Here is an 18,829-nt window from a genome sequence, read left to right on the forward strand (position 1 = left end):
CGTTACGTTACGTACGTTTACGTTACTTAGTGTATATATATATATATATATATATATATATATATATATATATATATATATATATATATATGTTAAGGTCATTAACCTCCACACCATTCCTTCACTGATATGCAACTGGCATGTGTGTCGAAATTTTATTTATTTATTTATTGGCAAATTTAGCTGTTGTCAGCTGACCTCAGAAGTATTGGGCCTAACGGGTATCGTATGTCGTATAGGTTGGGTAACATAAGTATGTTTTATATCTTAACGTTTGTTAACAAGAAGTTAGACTGTAACTCTAAGAACAGTGGCAACACTAGTACGAACTTTTGCTGTGATAGATTAATTGGTTAACTATCAACCGGAACTTTTACTTAATCTTTATATATGTGTGTGTTTTTTCGTAACGCATTAAACTGTTAAACTGTTTCACTTATGATTTTGACCTTTTATTTTATGATAGGAACATTTTTCTGTAATTTGTGGGAGTAAACCCTAGTAGTTACTTATACTATGTTTCATCTCCATATTTTAAAGCAATTAAGAGAATTTGGTTTTAATTCAATATACTTTACATTGCACACCACTCAACGTAAGTTCCTCATCCTGCTTTGTTTTAAATTTTTGCGTACGTTACGTTGTAATGATTGTAATACTTATGTAATGCTACCGAGGTAAAAACTGCAATATGTAATACAGCTACTAAAGTGTGAAATGATAGGCTGATTTATGGTACTAATATTACTGCTAGACCAGCTGATATTGTAATTTGAATAGTGGTGGACAGAAGTCAGATCATATACATAATAACTGATGGTTTGTCTAGGAAGGACATCAACATATTACAAAGAATGTAGAGACTGACTGCTAGAAAGATTCCTAGTTAAGTCGCCCCCAGTGGCACAGCGGTATGTCTGCGGAGTTACAACGCTAGAAACCGGGTTTCGATACCCGTGGTGGGCAGAGCACAGATAGCCCGTTGTGTAGCTTTGTGCTTAATTCCAAATAACCAACCTAGTTAAGCCATATAACATTTACGCTGCGAGGAGAGGCGTAGTATCTTGGATTTCTTTTTCTTCTGTGGAATGTAGAAAACTGCGCTTGATTCGGACATATATACATAATTGTTTGGGGATGGATGTCTTTGAATGATGGAATGGAAAGGTTTAAAATGCGAACTTAAACATTGGAAGACTACATGCAGACTCGTTAGTAGGCTTTTGTTAGTATGAATTATTACAATGTTCTGTTGGATATATATATATATATATATACTGTATATGGATATAATAGGTTATATTGATATTGGGTAAAAATCAAATAGAACTGATGAATATTATTATTACTTTTTTCCTTTGAATGTGGTGAATATCGATGGCCGAATGAGATTCTGACACTTTTAATTTTCTGAATTGGTAGGTGTGTGTTGCCTCATTGAGATTTTGAAATTATAATTTCATGATGTAAAATATCTTCGAAATAAAAAATCCAGCAGTAACCTAAAAATTTTGGAACATGCCGTTTGTTTATCAGAGTTACAGATACCGACTGCTTTTCTTCTGTTGAGAACACGCCAGTTACAGCCTCGTTCTAAGATAGTTTACAGCTCGCACTCTCTGTGAAAAAGGTGAATAACCAGAAATAAACTTTCGAAACAAAAGAATATAACTGAAAATGTTAAGTTAGTCGTAAAAGAAGTTATTTATTTAGACTAGGCACAATAAGCACAGTGAACGGGATTATCACAGACATTTCACCGAAAGACCCAGAACACATTTTGTATATGTGGAGTACATGTGTAATGTGTTGGTTTCTTACCGGAAGTACCACCATTTGGGCCAAGGCTGTTGTGAGGAGCTATGTTGATTTGCATGTGCATGACATATGCAGGTTACGGGGCCACTTTCCTTTTGAGATCAATACTTTTACTCAACTATGTATAATTAATGATATAAGCTATGAAAGTAAGATAGGTTTCGTGTCGCACTGCCATTGGCAAATCGCGGTTTAAGAAATCGTTAATATTTGTGGATTTCGCTGTACTTGTTAACTATGTCAGTCAAGTCTAATTTGTGGCTTTTTAAGTCAACATGTAAAGTTATGACACGTTTGTTATCATTGACCATTAGTTTTTATTGTTTAACTCATGTTGTTTATAACATTTTTCAAGTGAAAGTTGGGCTTGGTGGTTAGCGTGCTCAAACTGTGAATAGGGGATTTACAAACGTGCTTTGTACTAGAGACCGTGGTATATTATAAGGATAATGGTCAAATCCAATATTCGGTGAGACAACAGTTGACAGCGGATATTGTTAACCAGCTGCATTCTATCCTGTCTGTCAGTATCAGTTCAAAATTAGAGATGCTTATATGTAGCTTTTCGCAAAAATTCTGAAACAAACTGACCGAATGAAATACGTCACGGGATTCTTTCTTATAGCAATCGTAACTTTGATGAAAACTTAAAAGAATAATTCACACCTTTTTTCAAAATTACGATTGATTTGGAGATTTTGATATCTCGCAAATATTAATTTTACATTTTTTTCCATATAGTCCTAACACTCAGGGAACGAAGTTCGCGAGACTAGAATGAACGCCACAATTCACATTTGCAACTTTTTTTCTTTAATTCGTAATTATTTAGTGAAATTATTTGATAGATGTCGCATTGGGCCTTTTACATTCAAATACAATATACAAATACAGTTGTAATTTAGCATCTGAAAAATAACTTAATTCCTTACTACTTTTGTTTTTTGTTGAAATGTTTGATAATGTATACACGCTCCGCTATTAACAGTTGACATGGGCACGTTTAACAAATCAAAAGCTTACTATTGCGAAGTGAATGTACTATGTATTGAAGGAATTGATTATTCCTTCTGTAAATGAAGTAACATGAAACAAATTTTGATTGATTAAAGACGAACTAGAACCATTAGTAGTCTACTGTATGGAGAGTTACAAGTTAGTATAAGCGTATTTCTTGTGAAGTCACAGCTCTTGACGGTGACTTCAGTCTGTATCGTTAAGCTATGTTATACGTGCCTGAAAGACGATACTGGGTTCGTCAGAAACTTATTCCACTTCATAATGCACAGATATTTCGAAATGAGGTTTTGCTCGTATGACTTCTGCAGAGTAAACTTCCTCTGGAAGCTGGTCGGTCTTTCTGAAATGCCTCTCTCTCTGTATATATACATATAAAAAACCTAGGTAAGGTTTCTAAAAGCACGGCTTCGTGGTAACGCTTTACGTTGTGATACGAATGTTGGTAACCTTGAAGGGGTTGGGGTCGTAGACCTACCCCACATACCAGTGTGCCTAGATCCGTCAGTCGAGTTTTTCTCTACATTAAACGTGTACTGTCATCTGAAGTTACTGCCCCTTCGCTTTGTAATTTGCTACGCGAAAAACTCGCGGGTACTGATCCCTACTTATTTTAATGTTGCATAGTGTTCTGCTACCTAATTAAATTAATTGTTTTTCGTGAGAAATACAAAATTGTAATTATTGTTTTTTAGACTAGACTAGAATTTTTAAGCGTTATACAAGAGCAAGAGGTATTATCGTATATAACTACCTTTCATTGATATTGTATGATTTTTGTGTGCTCTGGATAGTGGTTGGTTAATTTGCACTAATTAATATCTTATGATGAAGACTAAGTGAACTTTACAGGCCCAAACTAGGAAGTTATTTATACATTAATGATGCCATTCCTGGATAACTAGAAGTATTTGATGTTATATATGATATAAAGAAAACCAAAATAAAACCAATAATTATTATACTGCATTGAATCATCAGTTGTGTAACCCTAACTTTAAACGATATTTTCAGCCAAAATCCAAATAATATCTCACAAGTGTCGGCCAACTCAGCTGTAAGAAATTTAGGTTAGACCTAAATCAGTGTACTAAGCCATTAGTGTGATAAAACTTACACTTCACCAGCTTAATCTAGTTCACACCAAAAACAGTTGTTGTTCACGTAATTTGATAATATAAATAGCGTATTAACCACTACTGTGTCTGTCGTTATCCCAGCTGGTTTGATGAGTCCTGGTATTGGACGAAAGGCTTCGTCAGCATAGGATATAGCAGATATAGTGCCGGTGACATATTGTTATACCTTAATTTTGACTTTCAATCACAAGCTCTTAGAATTCGTAGATGTGAAATTTAATTATAAATATGTTCAAAAATTATATTAAACATTATATCCCAATATATTAATGAAACTGGTTATTTACAGAACACATAATACCAGTTGTTGCCTCCTATGAACCACATTGCTTATCAATAACGAAAACAGGATACACTTCTTAGCGTTCACGTACTGACCCCCCCCCAAAAAAAACAACAACAACGAAGGTTACAAAAAAGCTAAAAATGTTAAACTATTTAAGCGTTAAAAAGGGAGGAATCGGAAAGTCGTCCTCTACATTTGTTGGTTTCTACAACATGCAGTTGCTGTCCATTTGAAACGTAGATTCATTATGAATACTCTGCATAAACAACCCATCAAAGAAAAAATTAAATGTTTCGGGTTTTTTCTCTTAGAATTGTTTCTGGGGGGAGTGACTGATAGGCGCAGTATATGTCTGTAAACATGGCACGCTTGTATTTCCATTTTTTTTACAATTATTTCTAAAATTATAAATTTTTAAGGATGCCTAGTTTTCTCACACCCAAGGTTATCATCTAGAAAAAAAACCTTCAAATTTGAAAAAAAAAGAAAAAAGATCTTGGGAGAGAGTTCCACCCTGCCCCATATAAAGAAAAAAACAACCCATACACACCTCGGTTTGCATTTATACGATAAACACTTATCGGCAGGTTAGAGATGACCGACGTCAGTGTGTATTACTCATTTATAATTCTCCTTATGTACTTGTTTTTTTTTTTTTAACTGGAGGTTTGAAGAAAAATTTAATTAGAAGGTAATGTTAAAATGCAATGAAAAACGTGTGACTAAGTTGCCTTTTTTTTTTTCTCATAGCTGTCATACACTATTAGGCTCATATCATATGTATATATATTATCATTTTAAAAGGTGAACACTCGGGCCTTATTTATCGAAGATATACGCTCCTGTAAGTTATAATTTTTGTTTTATTATACACACATATAATATATTTTAATCTTTTGTTTTCGTATCCGAACACGTCCCCCCCCCCCCATTCATAAGAAGAGTGTGTTCTCCTATATAACGACAAGCATACTAGGCAACCAATAATTAACAACATGACCAACTTCCTGGTTTTAAAGATTTCATATGATACCTGGTGGTCTTGATTCTCTCACGGGTGTCTTTATTCAGTGTGGAGAAATGTGATGTGTTTCGTGTGGTGGTTTTATACCGGTAATATAAACTCATTCTTAAGCCCTCAGGACTGAGTATGAATAGCATGATAATGATGGTGCATTTGGATTAAGTAAAGGAAAGCCAAGGAACTTTATTTTGAACAGTCAGGACTGCTTTTGTATTTTTCCTTAACCTGTCTATAGCATTTTAATACTATACAGCAGTGACGAATAATTTTAAACACTGACCTCTTAGCCAAGAATTAGTGCCGATTGGTTGACGCTTAATCGTTGGTTCGTACGTCAAGACTATATTAGGCACTTCGCGCATGTGATATCAACCATTTAGAGTTAGAGATAACCTTGCCTCTAAAAATGTTAAATATAAGGTTTAGTAAACGAAAAACAAATCTCCGTGTAAGGTTACGGAGTATCAGCTGATATCTTTTATTTTCATGACGTTACATGTCATTTCGCTCTTGTTATAGTGACGTGTTTTATTTTCTTAATTTATCCGTGTTAATTTTTATTTTAGAAAGTTTAATAGAATTTAAGCCTGGTGCTTCTTTCCAAAATCAATTATCTCGGGTCCCTATGCGCTAACATTACATTTCTAATTTTGTTTAGATTATCTCATTAGAAGTTTAAAGATTGGGAACAAATATTTAGAGCCATTTCGAAACGACCACGATTTATTCGTTATTGTGTTTAACATAATAAACTGCTATTTTAATAGTTTGAGACGTCAGGACAGTACATACCTTCATTTATTGGCTCTTTTCCACCTGTGCATGTTTCTGATTATATGACGCAAGTACCGAAGTGATAAGTGCTTATTAAGGTCATTTATTTCATACATCAATACTATTCTAAACATGTCTCCCCCCCCGCAGGTGGCTCAGTGACAGGCTTGAGTGTTTATAGCGTTAAAATTCGGGGCTCTATCCTAGTTGTAAGCACAACACTGATAGCTTTGCACATAAAACAAACAAACAATAAGTCAATTCTTACCAGGTGTAAGTAATTTTTAATTTGGGTTGATTCCTCGATAATGCGAGAGTAAATATATAGATATTTAATGCTTTATTAATATTTTCTATTTTAAAGACTGATTTGTATTGTTGTTTCATAAGCCTAGCTTGCCATGTAAATTCTAAAAGGCATATTGTTTTAAAAATATGTATGTGCAATGAAAAATTAATGTGTAGAAATGGCATTGCAGTATTAGTGTGCAATATTATGTTAACAAGCATTTTTAGCGTTTTTGATTTATGTACAGTTGGGCCGATAATTTTTTTTAAAAGTTCTTATGGCTGTTGTGATATGACATGGAAATTGTATAAAGTTTTGTTTTATAAACTACATTCCATGATTTGATGTTAAACGTTCTGTACTTTTCATGAACAAAAGAGTTGAGAGATGATCTTAGTAATATTATTAGTTAGTAGTACTGGGCTTAACCTAGTTGTTTGTAGCAATTTTAGGCTCCCTCACATCCTGTTCATGGACCGGAAGTGGCCAACCGGAAACAGTTGTATAGTCTGTCTGCTTAAAAGAAACTAAAAAAAAACAAAAGCAAGACAAAATTCATCTTGAAACTTTTTGTAGTAAAGCTTCCCCTCGTTTTTGTACGCAGTTAGCGCTTTTTTCCCTCGTAAATGATTAACTTACTTAAATGCCCCTAATGCATAGTCCTTGATACGGTGTTCACTGGTTCTCGTAAGCTGAAGATTTACACTTACTGACTAGAAGGTTTTTGTGTAAATATAAATATTTTATATGGTATTCAGTAACAGTAATACACACACATATTTATTTATTTATTGTTTAATACTTGACGCTCTTGCAAATTTGAATCGTCACGAGTTTACGTAAAACATAATTGGAACTCGTGAGAGTGGGTTTGGATTTTGCCAACATTACCTTGTCTTCTGTCGTATGTACTGAATTGACTAATGAGCCAATGTACGTCAGTCACTTCAATACACTCTTTGTGCGTGACGCAAATCGACGGGACGAAGAGTTTGTACGCGAGCTGTTGGACGCAGGGAAACAAGCGTGTATGCAATACATGTATATGCTGCGGTTAGTACCAGCAGTTCCAGCTTGTCTCATATTATTCCGTGTGTTTAAATGCTACCATGTCTGAACTCGGCAAAGCGGTGTCAAAAAGATGAACTAAATAAAACATAAAAAATTGAAAGACGTGTATAACTGTATATGTTTTGCAGATGCTAGGCCTATATTTCTAATTTATAAAGAGATCTGCGTTTTTGCTTTCCTTTTTAATATATTTCCTGTATTTGAAAAATCAGATTAAACTAAATGTTTATCTTACTAGCGTAATAACCTCTTGCTTGCTCAAATAAGTAATTATGCACACACATTTAGCATTGTTAAATAACATACATGTACAGTTTTATTATTCAAAAAGTTTTACGTGAGATTTATAATTCACTTACACTCTGTGAAAGTTCCATAGCTAATAAAAATAAACGTCAATTACAAATGAACCCGTGTTGTCCACATAGGTCTCTTTGCTATATTTTTCAAGTAGCAATAAAAGGGCTAATAATAATAGATGTTTCTCTTGGACCTTTGTGAATAAAAAATCTAAGTACGACATTTATCGAGGTAATTGTTGCTCTAGCTTGCCCCCCCCCCCCAGTGGCATGTCTGCGGAATTACTTACAACGCTAGAAACCGGGTTTCGATACCCTTGGTGGGCAGAGCACAAGTAGCCCATTGAGTAGCTTTATGCTTAATTACAAACAAACAAATACTCTAGCTTAAAACTGTCGTGGGTGAGTTCCCGTAAATGGGTGATAAGAGACTATGCATGATTGAGCCTTCGCTGTTATTAGTCGGCTGATTAATTGCTTATGATTATGGACGTGCTTCATACATTTTATGTGCATTCAGGTTTGTAAGCATATTAAATTTATTCTTTCTCTTTTCAGAACTTTGTAAATGTTGCAACTAGAATCTTTTTTTAATGTTGAAATTTTTAAGCTACCTTTAAGTTACTGAGTAACACATTCTTCTTTGGAATTTCCAATGCATCTGTACATGTATATGTGCGTGTACGTCTGCACGCTGCAGGCCACGAGCGGTTAAGTATTTTGCATGGAGGTTCCGGGTGCCACAACCGATATACACAAGATCGGCATGCACGTGAGAAACACGCAGTAATACGTTGTTCAGTTACACCTGGGTGTATGTCCTTAAGAAGCATAATTATTTTAATATGTGTAACGTATTACTCTTTACTGTAGAGTTAGCGAGAGAAGAGTCTTAAAACTTCGTAAATTAGTTCAGTTACATTGCGGTGTATGTTGTATTACGCCTTTGACAATCCATCTGTTTGCTTTTTGACAAGCGAGAAATAACGCATATTAATTGTTATAAAATTAAGAAATCAACCTTGCAAACACAAAACATTTGTATTTTAATTATTAGTTTTTCGCAAGTTGTGAACAAACCGAGAAAGTGTTATCAATTTGAGAGTAAGGCTAGGTAGCGGTAAGACTATATAGGCTTTGAATTTTAAATTGCCAAGGGGAAAAACTGGTGGAAGGAGAGAATGGGAGGCTTCTGTTTCTCCGGCTTTATTGCAATGTATTTTTGGTTGAAAAGGGAATGGAGAAAACTGGTATTGGTCTATGATGTTGACATCAGGGAGAAGCCGATCATTGTAGGTGCTTGGCGGGAGTAGTTGAAAGGACTGGGTATTGATTTTATCATTCGAATACTGTTTAGTTATTCGTCTCGTGACATGAAGCCGAATTTCGTTTTGCATTTATTCGCACCCACACTGTAGATTAAAACCCAGTTATGGGAAAAGTTTCAGACCTCGTTTATGAACTCGAGAAATGAGACCACGAATTTATCCCATGAAACGTGTGATCACCTTAGAAACAAAGTGGTTTATCTATCTAATATCATTTATCCTTTATATTGTATCTGGATCATGACAATTTATTGGAATTATCATAAAATACTCGAACTTACTGCGGAGTTCAAAGGATCAAGTGAAGATGAAGCTCCTCTATAATCCTTATTTAATTTTGTATAATCTTCGCCTTATTACATGGACAAACAAACAGTTTGTTTGTTTGTTTGTTTTTGAAATTAAGCACAAAGCTACACAAAGGGCTATCTGTGCTCTGCCCACCACGGGTATCGGAACCCGGTTTCTAGCGTTGTAAGTCCGCAGACATACCGCTGTGCTACTGGGGGGCCAAACAAACAGAAATATTATTGTTGAATAACATTACTGTTATCGACTTTGTTTCATTTGATTTAGAAAATGCATTTCAATGTGTTATTTATGAAAAACGTATTAAGTTTTGTTGGTAAGGAAATGAGGCGTGCATTTTTTCTCCCAAAATAGCAAATAAACCGACATATTTATCTTCAATTAAAAAATATCTAGTTTTCCTTTTGAGTTTTTTTTTTGTAAATATTTTTATAGAAGATTGTTACAAAAGTTGAGATGTGTACTGGAATTCAGTTTAGAATCTCTGTAGATATGTAGCTTATATGGTTTCCGTTTTTATTTCTTTGAAATCAACAACCGTGCGTGCATCAGTTGAAAATAATTTGCGTTCATTATATGTATGCAGTCACTAAATATACATTCTGTACTATATAACGTTTTATTTAGTGATAGTGAAATTATACACTTCATTAGACAACATTTTCAGACGGTTTTGCCCAGTCTTTATTAGCAGTGATTGGTCTGTTGTTTTGACTTTTAATGTAATTAACTGGTCATTGTTACGTTCCTTTTCTGTTAAACGTATAAAACAGAAGCAAAGTTCATCTTTTCCATTCCGAAATGCACTTCTCAGAATGCTAAAACTGTCCAGACAGCCTGTCTCATTCCTGTTTACTTATTAGTGATTATCGTCTAGACATAACTAGATCTAGGTAGACGTATCATAACAACACGTAATTTTTAAAAATTGTTTAGTCTTTAGCAAAATGAGGCCTGAACTTATTAATATGGTTTTTAGGTTGTGCGAGTCGAGTTTTGACCCTTGTATGTTTGGATAAGGGTTGTGTGTAATTGGTCTGATGGATTTCTCTATATGTGACCAACATATATATTTTAAAGAATATTTATTAATGAACTTTCACGAGATCAACGTTTTTGGCGTTCTGTCACTGGTACAAGGAGTTCAACATTTATAGTAACGTTATAATATATACTTCACAAACAATGATTTCAAGGCTATTTTAATATTTTGTATTTCTGTTTTATTGAAGTTTATATAATAAAAAAAATGTTATGTGACCTTACACACACTCGCGCAAAAACAATACACACACACACACACACACACACACATACGTACAGAGGGTCGGTGGGTTGAGCGCGTTCTCGGCATTTGCAGGGCTGGTCGAAAGTCACGTGACAGTTTTTCTTAAAACGATCTGCGCCCTAGTGCTTTTGACTTGGTGGCCAAGCCTCTTATTTTCAGGTGTGCGCTTGTTGTGGCGTGAGAACTTGCTACTGACGCTTTAGTATTAGCTAGAGCAATGAATGGATCATCTTGGTTAGCGAGTTTGTATGTATGTAGACCGTTACCTGACTTAAGGTTTGTTGTTAAGCGAAGAATAAATACACTGTACTTTCAGGGTGAGACCACGTTTAATTGGTGGAACAGACCTTTTTGCTAACACTGGCATGTCTGTTACGAAAAGTTCGAATATACATCCTAGACTGTATTTTCGTTTTACCCTAACCAGGGCATGCAGAGAATACAGCTGTTGTTGTTTCATAAGAAAAAAACAACACTTCATATTAAAACGTTATATATTTATATTTTAATATTGTAGGCAAATGTTTGAATGGCAATAAATTATAAATGTCTATAAATATTTAACAGTTAGATAATTCAGGTTTATTTCATCGAACAGAGATCTTTGTAATGGTGCCTTGTATGATAATTCAGACGCCGGCATCGTTTATACACCTGCTTATTTGCAGTGAATCTTGTAAGCGCAGGTGGTTACTAACGTTTTTTTTTTTTTACGTGTATGCTTTTTTTTAACATTTTCAGTTTGGAAACTTTTTTTTTAGGTTAGTGTCTGATCTTACAAAAGGAACATTTCTAAGTTTCGTTCTAACTAAGACTGTGTGTGAGAATAAGTAAATGTAGCCCCTTCAAGATAACTTTTGAAAATAACATGTTTAAGAGAAAAAAGTCTGTGATTAAAACACGCGGGGACGGGCATATTGCCATGGTAACTGTTCAGCGTGAACACGTTTTGTCTTTTACCTTGAAGGTTGCCTGTCTGCCTTCTGGCCGCCCGTCTTCTAGGCTGCTATCTCTCTTTGTGTTGTCGTGAGGCACGAGAAGCCAGAATCTTCACTTTTTTCTCCCTCCTTCGTCCCCTCGGGCTCGGGGCGCTTGGCCGCTTGAACTCGCTGAAACTCAAGGCCACAATCTGGCGTGCCTCCCGATCAGGTCTTTCAACTCACCCGTGAAGCACGCGACGCGAGGGAAGTTGCACGTGGGCTGGTGTGGGTCAGATGGGAGATAAAAGATTTGATGCCTCTTTCAGGTGGCTTTAAAAATAAGTAAGGAAACTTGTGAAATATCACTCTGTGAGAGAGATATGCGTGTAGAAACCAATGTTTTAATTTTTGTCATAACATTAAAGGATCAGTCATGTTTTCATCTCAGTTATAATAAAAACATCTAGTTAATTGATATACATAGTTTATTCTTCTGCAGTGTGAAACTTGTCATAATGTGCATTGAGCTAATGTATAAGAAAGTTACTGGACGATAGGCATGTTTTTTTTATCAGCAATATGTAATTTGAATACTAGCTCATATGTTGTTGCACTGACTGCTTGGCATGAACTATTTTCGCTGATCAACTATTGCTCATATACTTTTAAGAATACACTTTTTTGAAGTAAGATTTAATTTCATCTAACATATACAGCTTTAAGTGTGAAAATTGAAATACATAACTGAGACCTAAAATTATGTACTTGATGTTGCAGAATTTTGTATTTGCATATCTAAGCACTAAATTCATTCTTGAAACATAACTTCTGAAGTTAACAAATCAAAAGATTGGATATTAAACCTTAACAACCCTTCTTTCTAATAAAAGAAAAAAATCTTACATCACCAATTTCTTCACTTTTTGTCATTTCATTTATCACATTTGGATTTTGGAAATTTTAAGATACATAATTGTGTTCTATGGTTAGTTTTATGTTTGATATTTTACAGGTCAAAGTACAAAAGTTATTTAAGTCTTTTAACAGTAGTGGACAGTAAATTTAGTTGTAAAGAGGCATTAGGCAGCCTTTCCTCCAAATAACTGCCCTGTTCCCAGCTGGAGCTGCAACTGTAGGGTTTCTTTAGATGGTTATATAAGATTGTGGGGCCTTCTTTTCAGAGTTCTGAATTACTGTAGCTAGATACCTAGGTCGGCTTCTTGTTTACCAGATGGAGGACTAGCAAGTTAATTGAGACAACATACCACTTCCATTTAAAGTTGAGGGTTATTTTATTTACAGCCTGCTGTAAAACCATTTAAAAAAAAGCAGATGTCCCTTTTTCTCTAGGCTATAAATAGTGTACTAGGGTATTTGAAGGTGTGGTCAATACAAGTAGTGTAAAGGAGTCACCTTCATTTGGTAAAAGAGGACTTGATGGAAGAGATAAGATACTGAAACCTTGACCAACAGTACAATTTAGTGTTTGTTTCTTTACCTCTGATTGGTGCAGTAAATTAAGATACTATAAAGTCTGAGAATTACAAGTGTAGATTAGTGGTTCTGTACATTCTTAATCACCATGGAGTAGCAAGTAATATATCCTTGGGTTTCTACTTCATTATAAAGAACTACAATCTTACACTTAGTCGTTTAACTAGATAAGGTAAATATATGTTATACTGAGACAAAAGTAACTGTAAATATTCTTAATTAAATGAATAATACTTCTATTTTAATCTTTTCACCAGTTGGACTGATACAGCTGGGAGGACTGTTGATCATTCCTAAAAAATAGGATCATTTGATCGTTTTGTGAAAAAGCCTTTCAACATTTTCGTGAAAATGACATAAAAGTAAAACCAGTCTAGTGAAAAAGATAACCCAGATTTTTGCAAAGATATTTTGAAAGTTTTAACGGGATGAAGTTTTCATCCCGGCAAAATAAAATATATATGTATATTTTAAAAACTTAAAAACAGATTTTAAAGTCCCTTATGTACATAGTTTATAAAATATTAATAAAATTTTTACAATTGTAGAAAGCAAAAACCCAAATCATGTGACTAGCTGTCTTAGATAATTATTCCTGTTTTGTCTAGGTGGGTCTGTGAGGACTTTCCTGAGTTGAAGTCAGCTATAAAAAATCATGTACTGAGTGATTATGACACAAGAAGGTAAGGTCAATATGACATCCATTATCCTTTAGAGCTTGTTCTAATCAAGTTAAATATCATATCAATTGAGAAATAAAGTAATAAGGTATTAGTGACTTGTAGTTTTGTAAGAACTGCATATTAATTAGTTGTAGTTACATATTGTGAGTGTTTGTGCCTGAGATATGACACATTTAGGTGCAGTTGTTTTGTAATATGTGGTATTTCCAGGATACAAAAGTTTATCATATTTAATGTGTGTAAGCAACATGTAACAACGTCTTAACATATCTGATGTAACAGAAGTATCAATAAATAAATTCCTTGAATTTTTTTTAAGAGGTTAGAAAGGTTTTAGAGATGTAAATTTTGGGGTTTAGGGGTTTCATGAACTTTTACCAGTGAGTGAAACAACGTTTATTAGAGAGGCCAACATTTGTGGGTGAATGTAACATGTCTTCACCACACAGTCCCAACTTGGACCCCAGAAAAACTGTGAAAAACACAGAGAAATTGAAAACTGTCTTTATATCACTGCTTGAAAAAAAAAGTATTCCATGTATTGGTGGAAAAAAGGGTAAGTAATTGGCCAAGCCCATAAAACTATGTTGTTTTTTAATGTTTTGACCCTCTAAAATGATGAAAAATGGGCATATCCTACATTTTTGTATGTATATGTATTGGACCCGTAAAAAATATCTGTGTATCAAATCCCATAGAAATTGGTCTAAATATGGCAGGGAAATTGTCAAAAAAAAACCACAAATATTCTTTTTGTGGCATCTTGACCTTCCTATAATTATTAAAATGGGCAAGTCCAATATTTTTGTTTGTCAATGTGTGTTGTCTGTAGAAAAGTATTTTTGTACCAAATTCCAAGTAAATTGGTCAAAATAAGTTTAAGTAATTGACCAAAACACAAAAAATTATGGGTTTATTTAACCTTTTGACTCTCCTCCCCAAATGACAAAAATGGGCACATTTTTGTGTGCATATATATATGGGCTCTGTAAGAAAGGATCTGTACCAAATCTCATGTAAATTGGCTGAAATATGTTGGAATAATTGTAAAAAAAAAACCTAAATTTATGCTTTTTGTGAAATCTTAACCCCCCCCCCCCCAGAAACCTCAAAAATATACTTTTTTTGAAGCTCTGTCTCCAAAAAACACACAAAAATACAACACTCAAAATGGGCAAATCGATTGAAAGGTTATATTTATGCCAGTTTTCAACATGATTGCTATAAATATGACTGCACATTAGCCCAATATATATATATATTTGGGTTGTTTGTTCTTTGACCCTATAAAATCCTTAAAAAACCAAAATAAAAAAAAAGAAAGAAAAAGGTTTCTGGGCATATTGGACCAAAGTATAACCCTACCAAGGTTCCTCTCATTCCTCTAAGAAGTGAAGGAATAGTGGTTGATTGAAAAGTGTTTGGAAAAAGAAAGAAAGTAGAAACAATAACAAAACAATGTGTCTATCTGCAGAGACATAAAAATAGGAAATTATAGCAAATAGCAGTAAATAATTCCTTAAGCAAAAGTTATTTATACCCTTAAGCTCTTACTTGTCTCCTACTTTATTTTCAACAGTATTGTTCAGTTTAAGTCTTTTCCACACTTGTTTCTGCAAGTTTAATAATTTTTAAAACAATAAAAAGATGTTTTAAAATTTTTTCAAATATAAAACCATAATACGAAGGTAAAGATATCTTATATTTGAATATAAACAATTCTGCGTTGAATATATTTCTATACCAAAATATGTTTGATTTAGAAGGAACAGAGTAGATGTACAAGAAATATTTTTAAATTAAAACAACTTGTATAAATGTCTTGCAATAAATTGTGAAATTAATTCATACACTTGCCTGAGATATTCAAATAGGCTTTAAGAGTGTGTTATAAAGAATATTGTTCCTAACTGCAGGTTTGGTAACTGAATATGAATGTCACAAAATAAGTGTTGCTGCCATCCACTTCAACCACAACAAACACTGTTATTCAGATAGCAATTTGTACTAGTACAATACTTTGGTTAGGAGAACAGTTTAACAAAGTTTGGACATAACTGTTCTTTATAACTTCCTGTGCCTTAGGCAGTAGGCACACAAGGTCAAATGGCAGGTGGACCTTCTCATGTACTCTGCAATAGCCACCTGGTGTTGGTGTGATAAATTAATGGGCTAGACAGGAAGTCTGTATCTATTATTGTATTATGTTAGACATACAACAAAGGCTTATTTTAGTTGGCATGATTTTTAAACTTGGTATTTTTCATGTGGCTAGTTTTTCATGGTATTCCATATTGCTATGTGTACACTTAAGCAAAATATTTGACATTGTAAGATTTTCTTGGTACTAGTACAGATGTGACTTGTTAGTCCAAGTAATACTGTTAAATATGTAGAATCTGGATTCTTATCATGATACACTGTAGATGACTTCTAAAAGATCAAGTACAAAGAAACAACACATATATAACAAGAAGATTTAACTCAAATTTTGAAAAAGGAATTTTTTTTTTTGTGCTGCTGATTTTTTTAAAATTTTTGGGCAAAGCATTTTTAATGTGATTTTGAGTAAAAGAGGTTATTTGTATGGAGACACAAGTATAGCAAGAATGTTTGAAATGTTCTTGTATAATGACACATTCAAAATTTTGGCAAACTTCCTTTGGACATCAGTTTTGAGTTTTTCCTTAATTTTTTTTACATTGTGGAAGGAATATTTGTCTCTTATACACTCCAACCCTTTTTATGTTAAAGATACCCCTTTTTATTCTTAACTTTATTATGATAAAACATTATGTTGTGAGTATTAAGGATATATTTACTTTTAAATTCATAAGCTAGTATTTTTGTGATTGGTCTTTTATTATGTTTCAAAGACAATAATTGGTTATAAAATTTATTAATGATTTTAGCTGCAATCTACTTTTTACTTTGAAATCTGTTCATTCACAAGCATGAAAACCAGTTTTAATAAAATTGGATACTTTGCATGGAATTGGTGTAAGAATTAAAGCACATGAATTTCAAATAAATTACTAATTTTTTGCTGAAAATATTGTGCATTATTTTAAGCTCAAAAAATGTATATATACACATCTGCCAAATATTGATAATTTATATTTTTGTATAAAGTTTGCTGGCTATGTCTAAATAATTGCTCCTTTTATTTTAGAATGAAAGGCAAAAACTTGAAACCATTTTTAATATAAAGGATTTATTTTTTTCTTATTATCATTTTCTTTTTCTTGCAGCTACAAAAGCATGAAAGCTCTGTGTGATTTATACAACCATGCTATTGACAGTGCACTACACCTAGTGAGTTGTTTTATTGTGTAAAGTAATGTAAATACGTGTAACTACAACTTTTGACATCACCTGTGAATTTTCTTTCCTAAGTATAACAGTTTTTGAAACTCCAGTGTAAAAAACGGTGCAACTACTAACAAGTTTTTCAATTTAAGACAATTAAGTGACTATTCATTGTAAATAACATAGTTCATTAATAAATGAGAAAAGTGAAATCATATATATTCCAAATATAAAATGCTTGAGTACTTAAAATGATTTTAAATATATTGATACATATTTAGGTGATAATTTGAATAGAAGTAATTGTTTTTAAGATAGGGTCATATAGCTGCATAATTTATAAGTATTCTGAAAATGTCACTCATTCATGAATTTCATATATTGCAACTTGTAAGTTTCTTAAGAACCTTGTTTGGCTTTTAGCGTAAAGGATCTTCCAACCCTGCCATTGTTCACAGCCAAGCAACAACAGGATTGTTGAGACACATCATTCAACAGGTGTACAACCACTCAGTCACTGATCCTGAAAGGTTGAACCAGTATGAACCTTTTTCCCCAGAGGTGAGTGGTTAATCTTCAGCTTGTTTGCTTCATTCATGGCATTGTTATTTTTTTCTCATTTCATGTAATTTCTTTGATACATTTTATATACAATGCTGAAAATTAGTTACTTATATTAACATAGTAATAAATTTTAATATACTGTAGATTGAGAAATTTAGTCTTATGAAAAGAAAAAAATTACTGTCGTATGTATTCAGATATATAGTAAAACATACAGAAATTAGCATGATGGTTTGTTTGTTTTTTACCTGGTTAGAATTCCATCATTATCATTTATATATTTTTTTGCTCTTCTGCTTGTAGTTTTAATTAATTGATTATGTTATTGAAGTATGTTTTTTAGAGGGTTATATTTTCACAGTTGTGGTATGACTGAAGCCTTGTGTATGATTCTCCAGTTTTCTGTTTTTATTAAAAACTTTTAAAGAATTATATTTGTGTTAAAAAATGTACAATAAGCTTTCTGTTATGAGAATATAAATGAGTTCCTTAGTTCATATAGTTTTGATGTGCAACAAATGTTTTATATCTTGTGGTGGATGATGCTTCCTGGCTTTTCTGTTTTTGATATATATTCCTTGAACCTAGCATATAGAACTTGCAATGTGTTAAATATTGGAGAAATACTCAGTTGAGTTCAGAATGCTCAGAGAAAAGTGAATATGTCTGTGGATTTATTTTGCTTTCTTCCTTTTAGCGTTTTTGTTGCTATGGTAACAAAGGTCCATTACTAATAACCTTTTTTTTTCTATTTTTTTTTATTCTGCCTCTGAAAATATAATCATGTTTTATCTTGATGGTATTTTATTCACAAATTAAAGGTGTTTTGGTATTGGACCAGTATTAAGATAATGAATTTAGGTTGGCAGTATTAGTTAAGGAATAATAATTACTTTTGTCATTTCATGGCTTTTGCATAGATTTCATAATATCATCTTTCTTAGTTTAAAACACCTTTTTTGTATATATGCATCCATTCTTAGCTTTTCTTATAATTTTGAGACTAACTAATAACTGAAGACAATTAAACTTGGGCCCTGATTTTACAGACATGAAATATTGGTTAAATGCCAAAATAGGTGTTTGTTCTTTCAGAAAACGCTAGCCAATAAAATTAAAAAAAAAGCAAAAATAGAAAGTAAGATAGAAACTGATTGTGGAATTGGAAATAAATTGTTTTTCAGTATTTTTGTGTGACATTATTATTTACACGTGAA

General features: G+C 33.1%; 1 protein-coding gene across 1 annotated transcript in view; it reads left to right on the forward strand.

Moving 5' to 3' along the window:
- Positions 1-18,829, forward strand: part of LOC106458173 — a 41,150-nt gene that overhangs the window by 4,305 nt on the left and 18,016 nt on the right. The window contains exons 3-5 of the mRNA XM_013917643.2: positions 13,665-13,739; positions 16,991-17,054; positions 17,472-17,609. Of these exons, the coding sequence (XP_013773097.2) occupies positions 13,665-13,739; positions 16,991-17,054; positions 17,472-17,609 (277 nt within the window). The remainder of the gene's footprint in view (positions 1-13,664; positions 13,740-16,990; positions 17,055-17,471; positions 17,610-18,829) is intronic.

The sequence above is a fragment of the Limulus polyphemus genome, unplaced genomic scaffold (genome assembly GCF_000517525.1).
Source record: "Limulus polyphemus unplaced genomic scaffold, Limulus_polyphemus-2.1.2 Scaffold425, whole genome shotgun sequence".
Classification (NCBI taxonomy): Eukaryota; Metazoa; Arthropoda; class Merostomata; order Xiphosura; family Limulidae; genus Limulus; species Limulus polyphemus.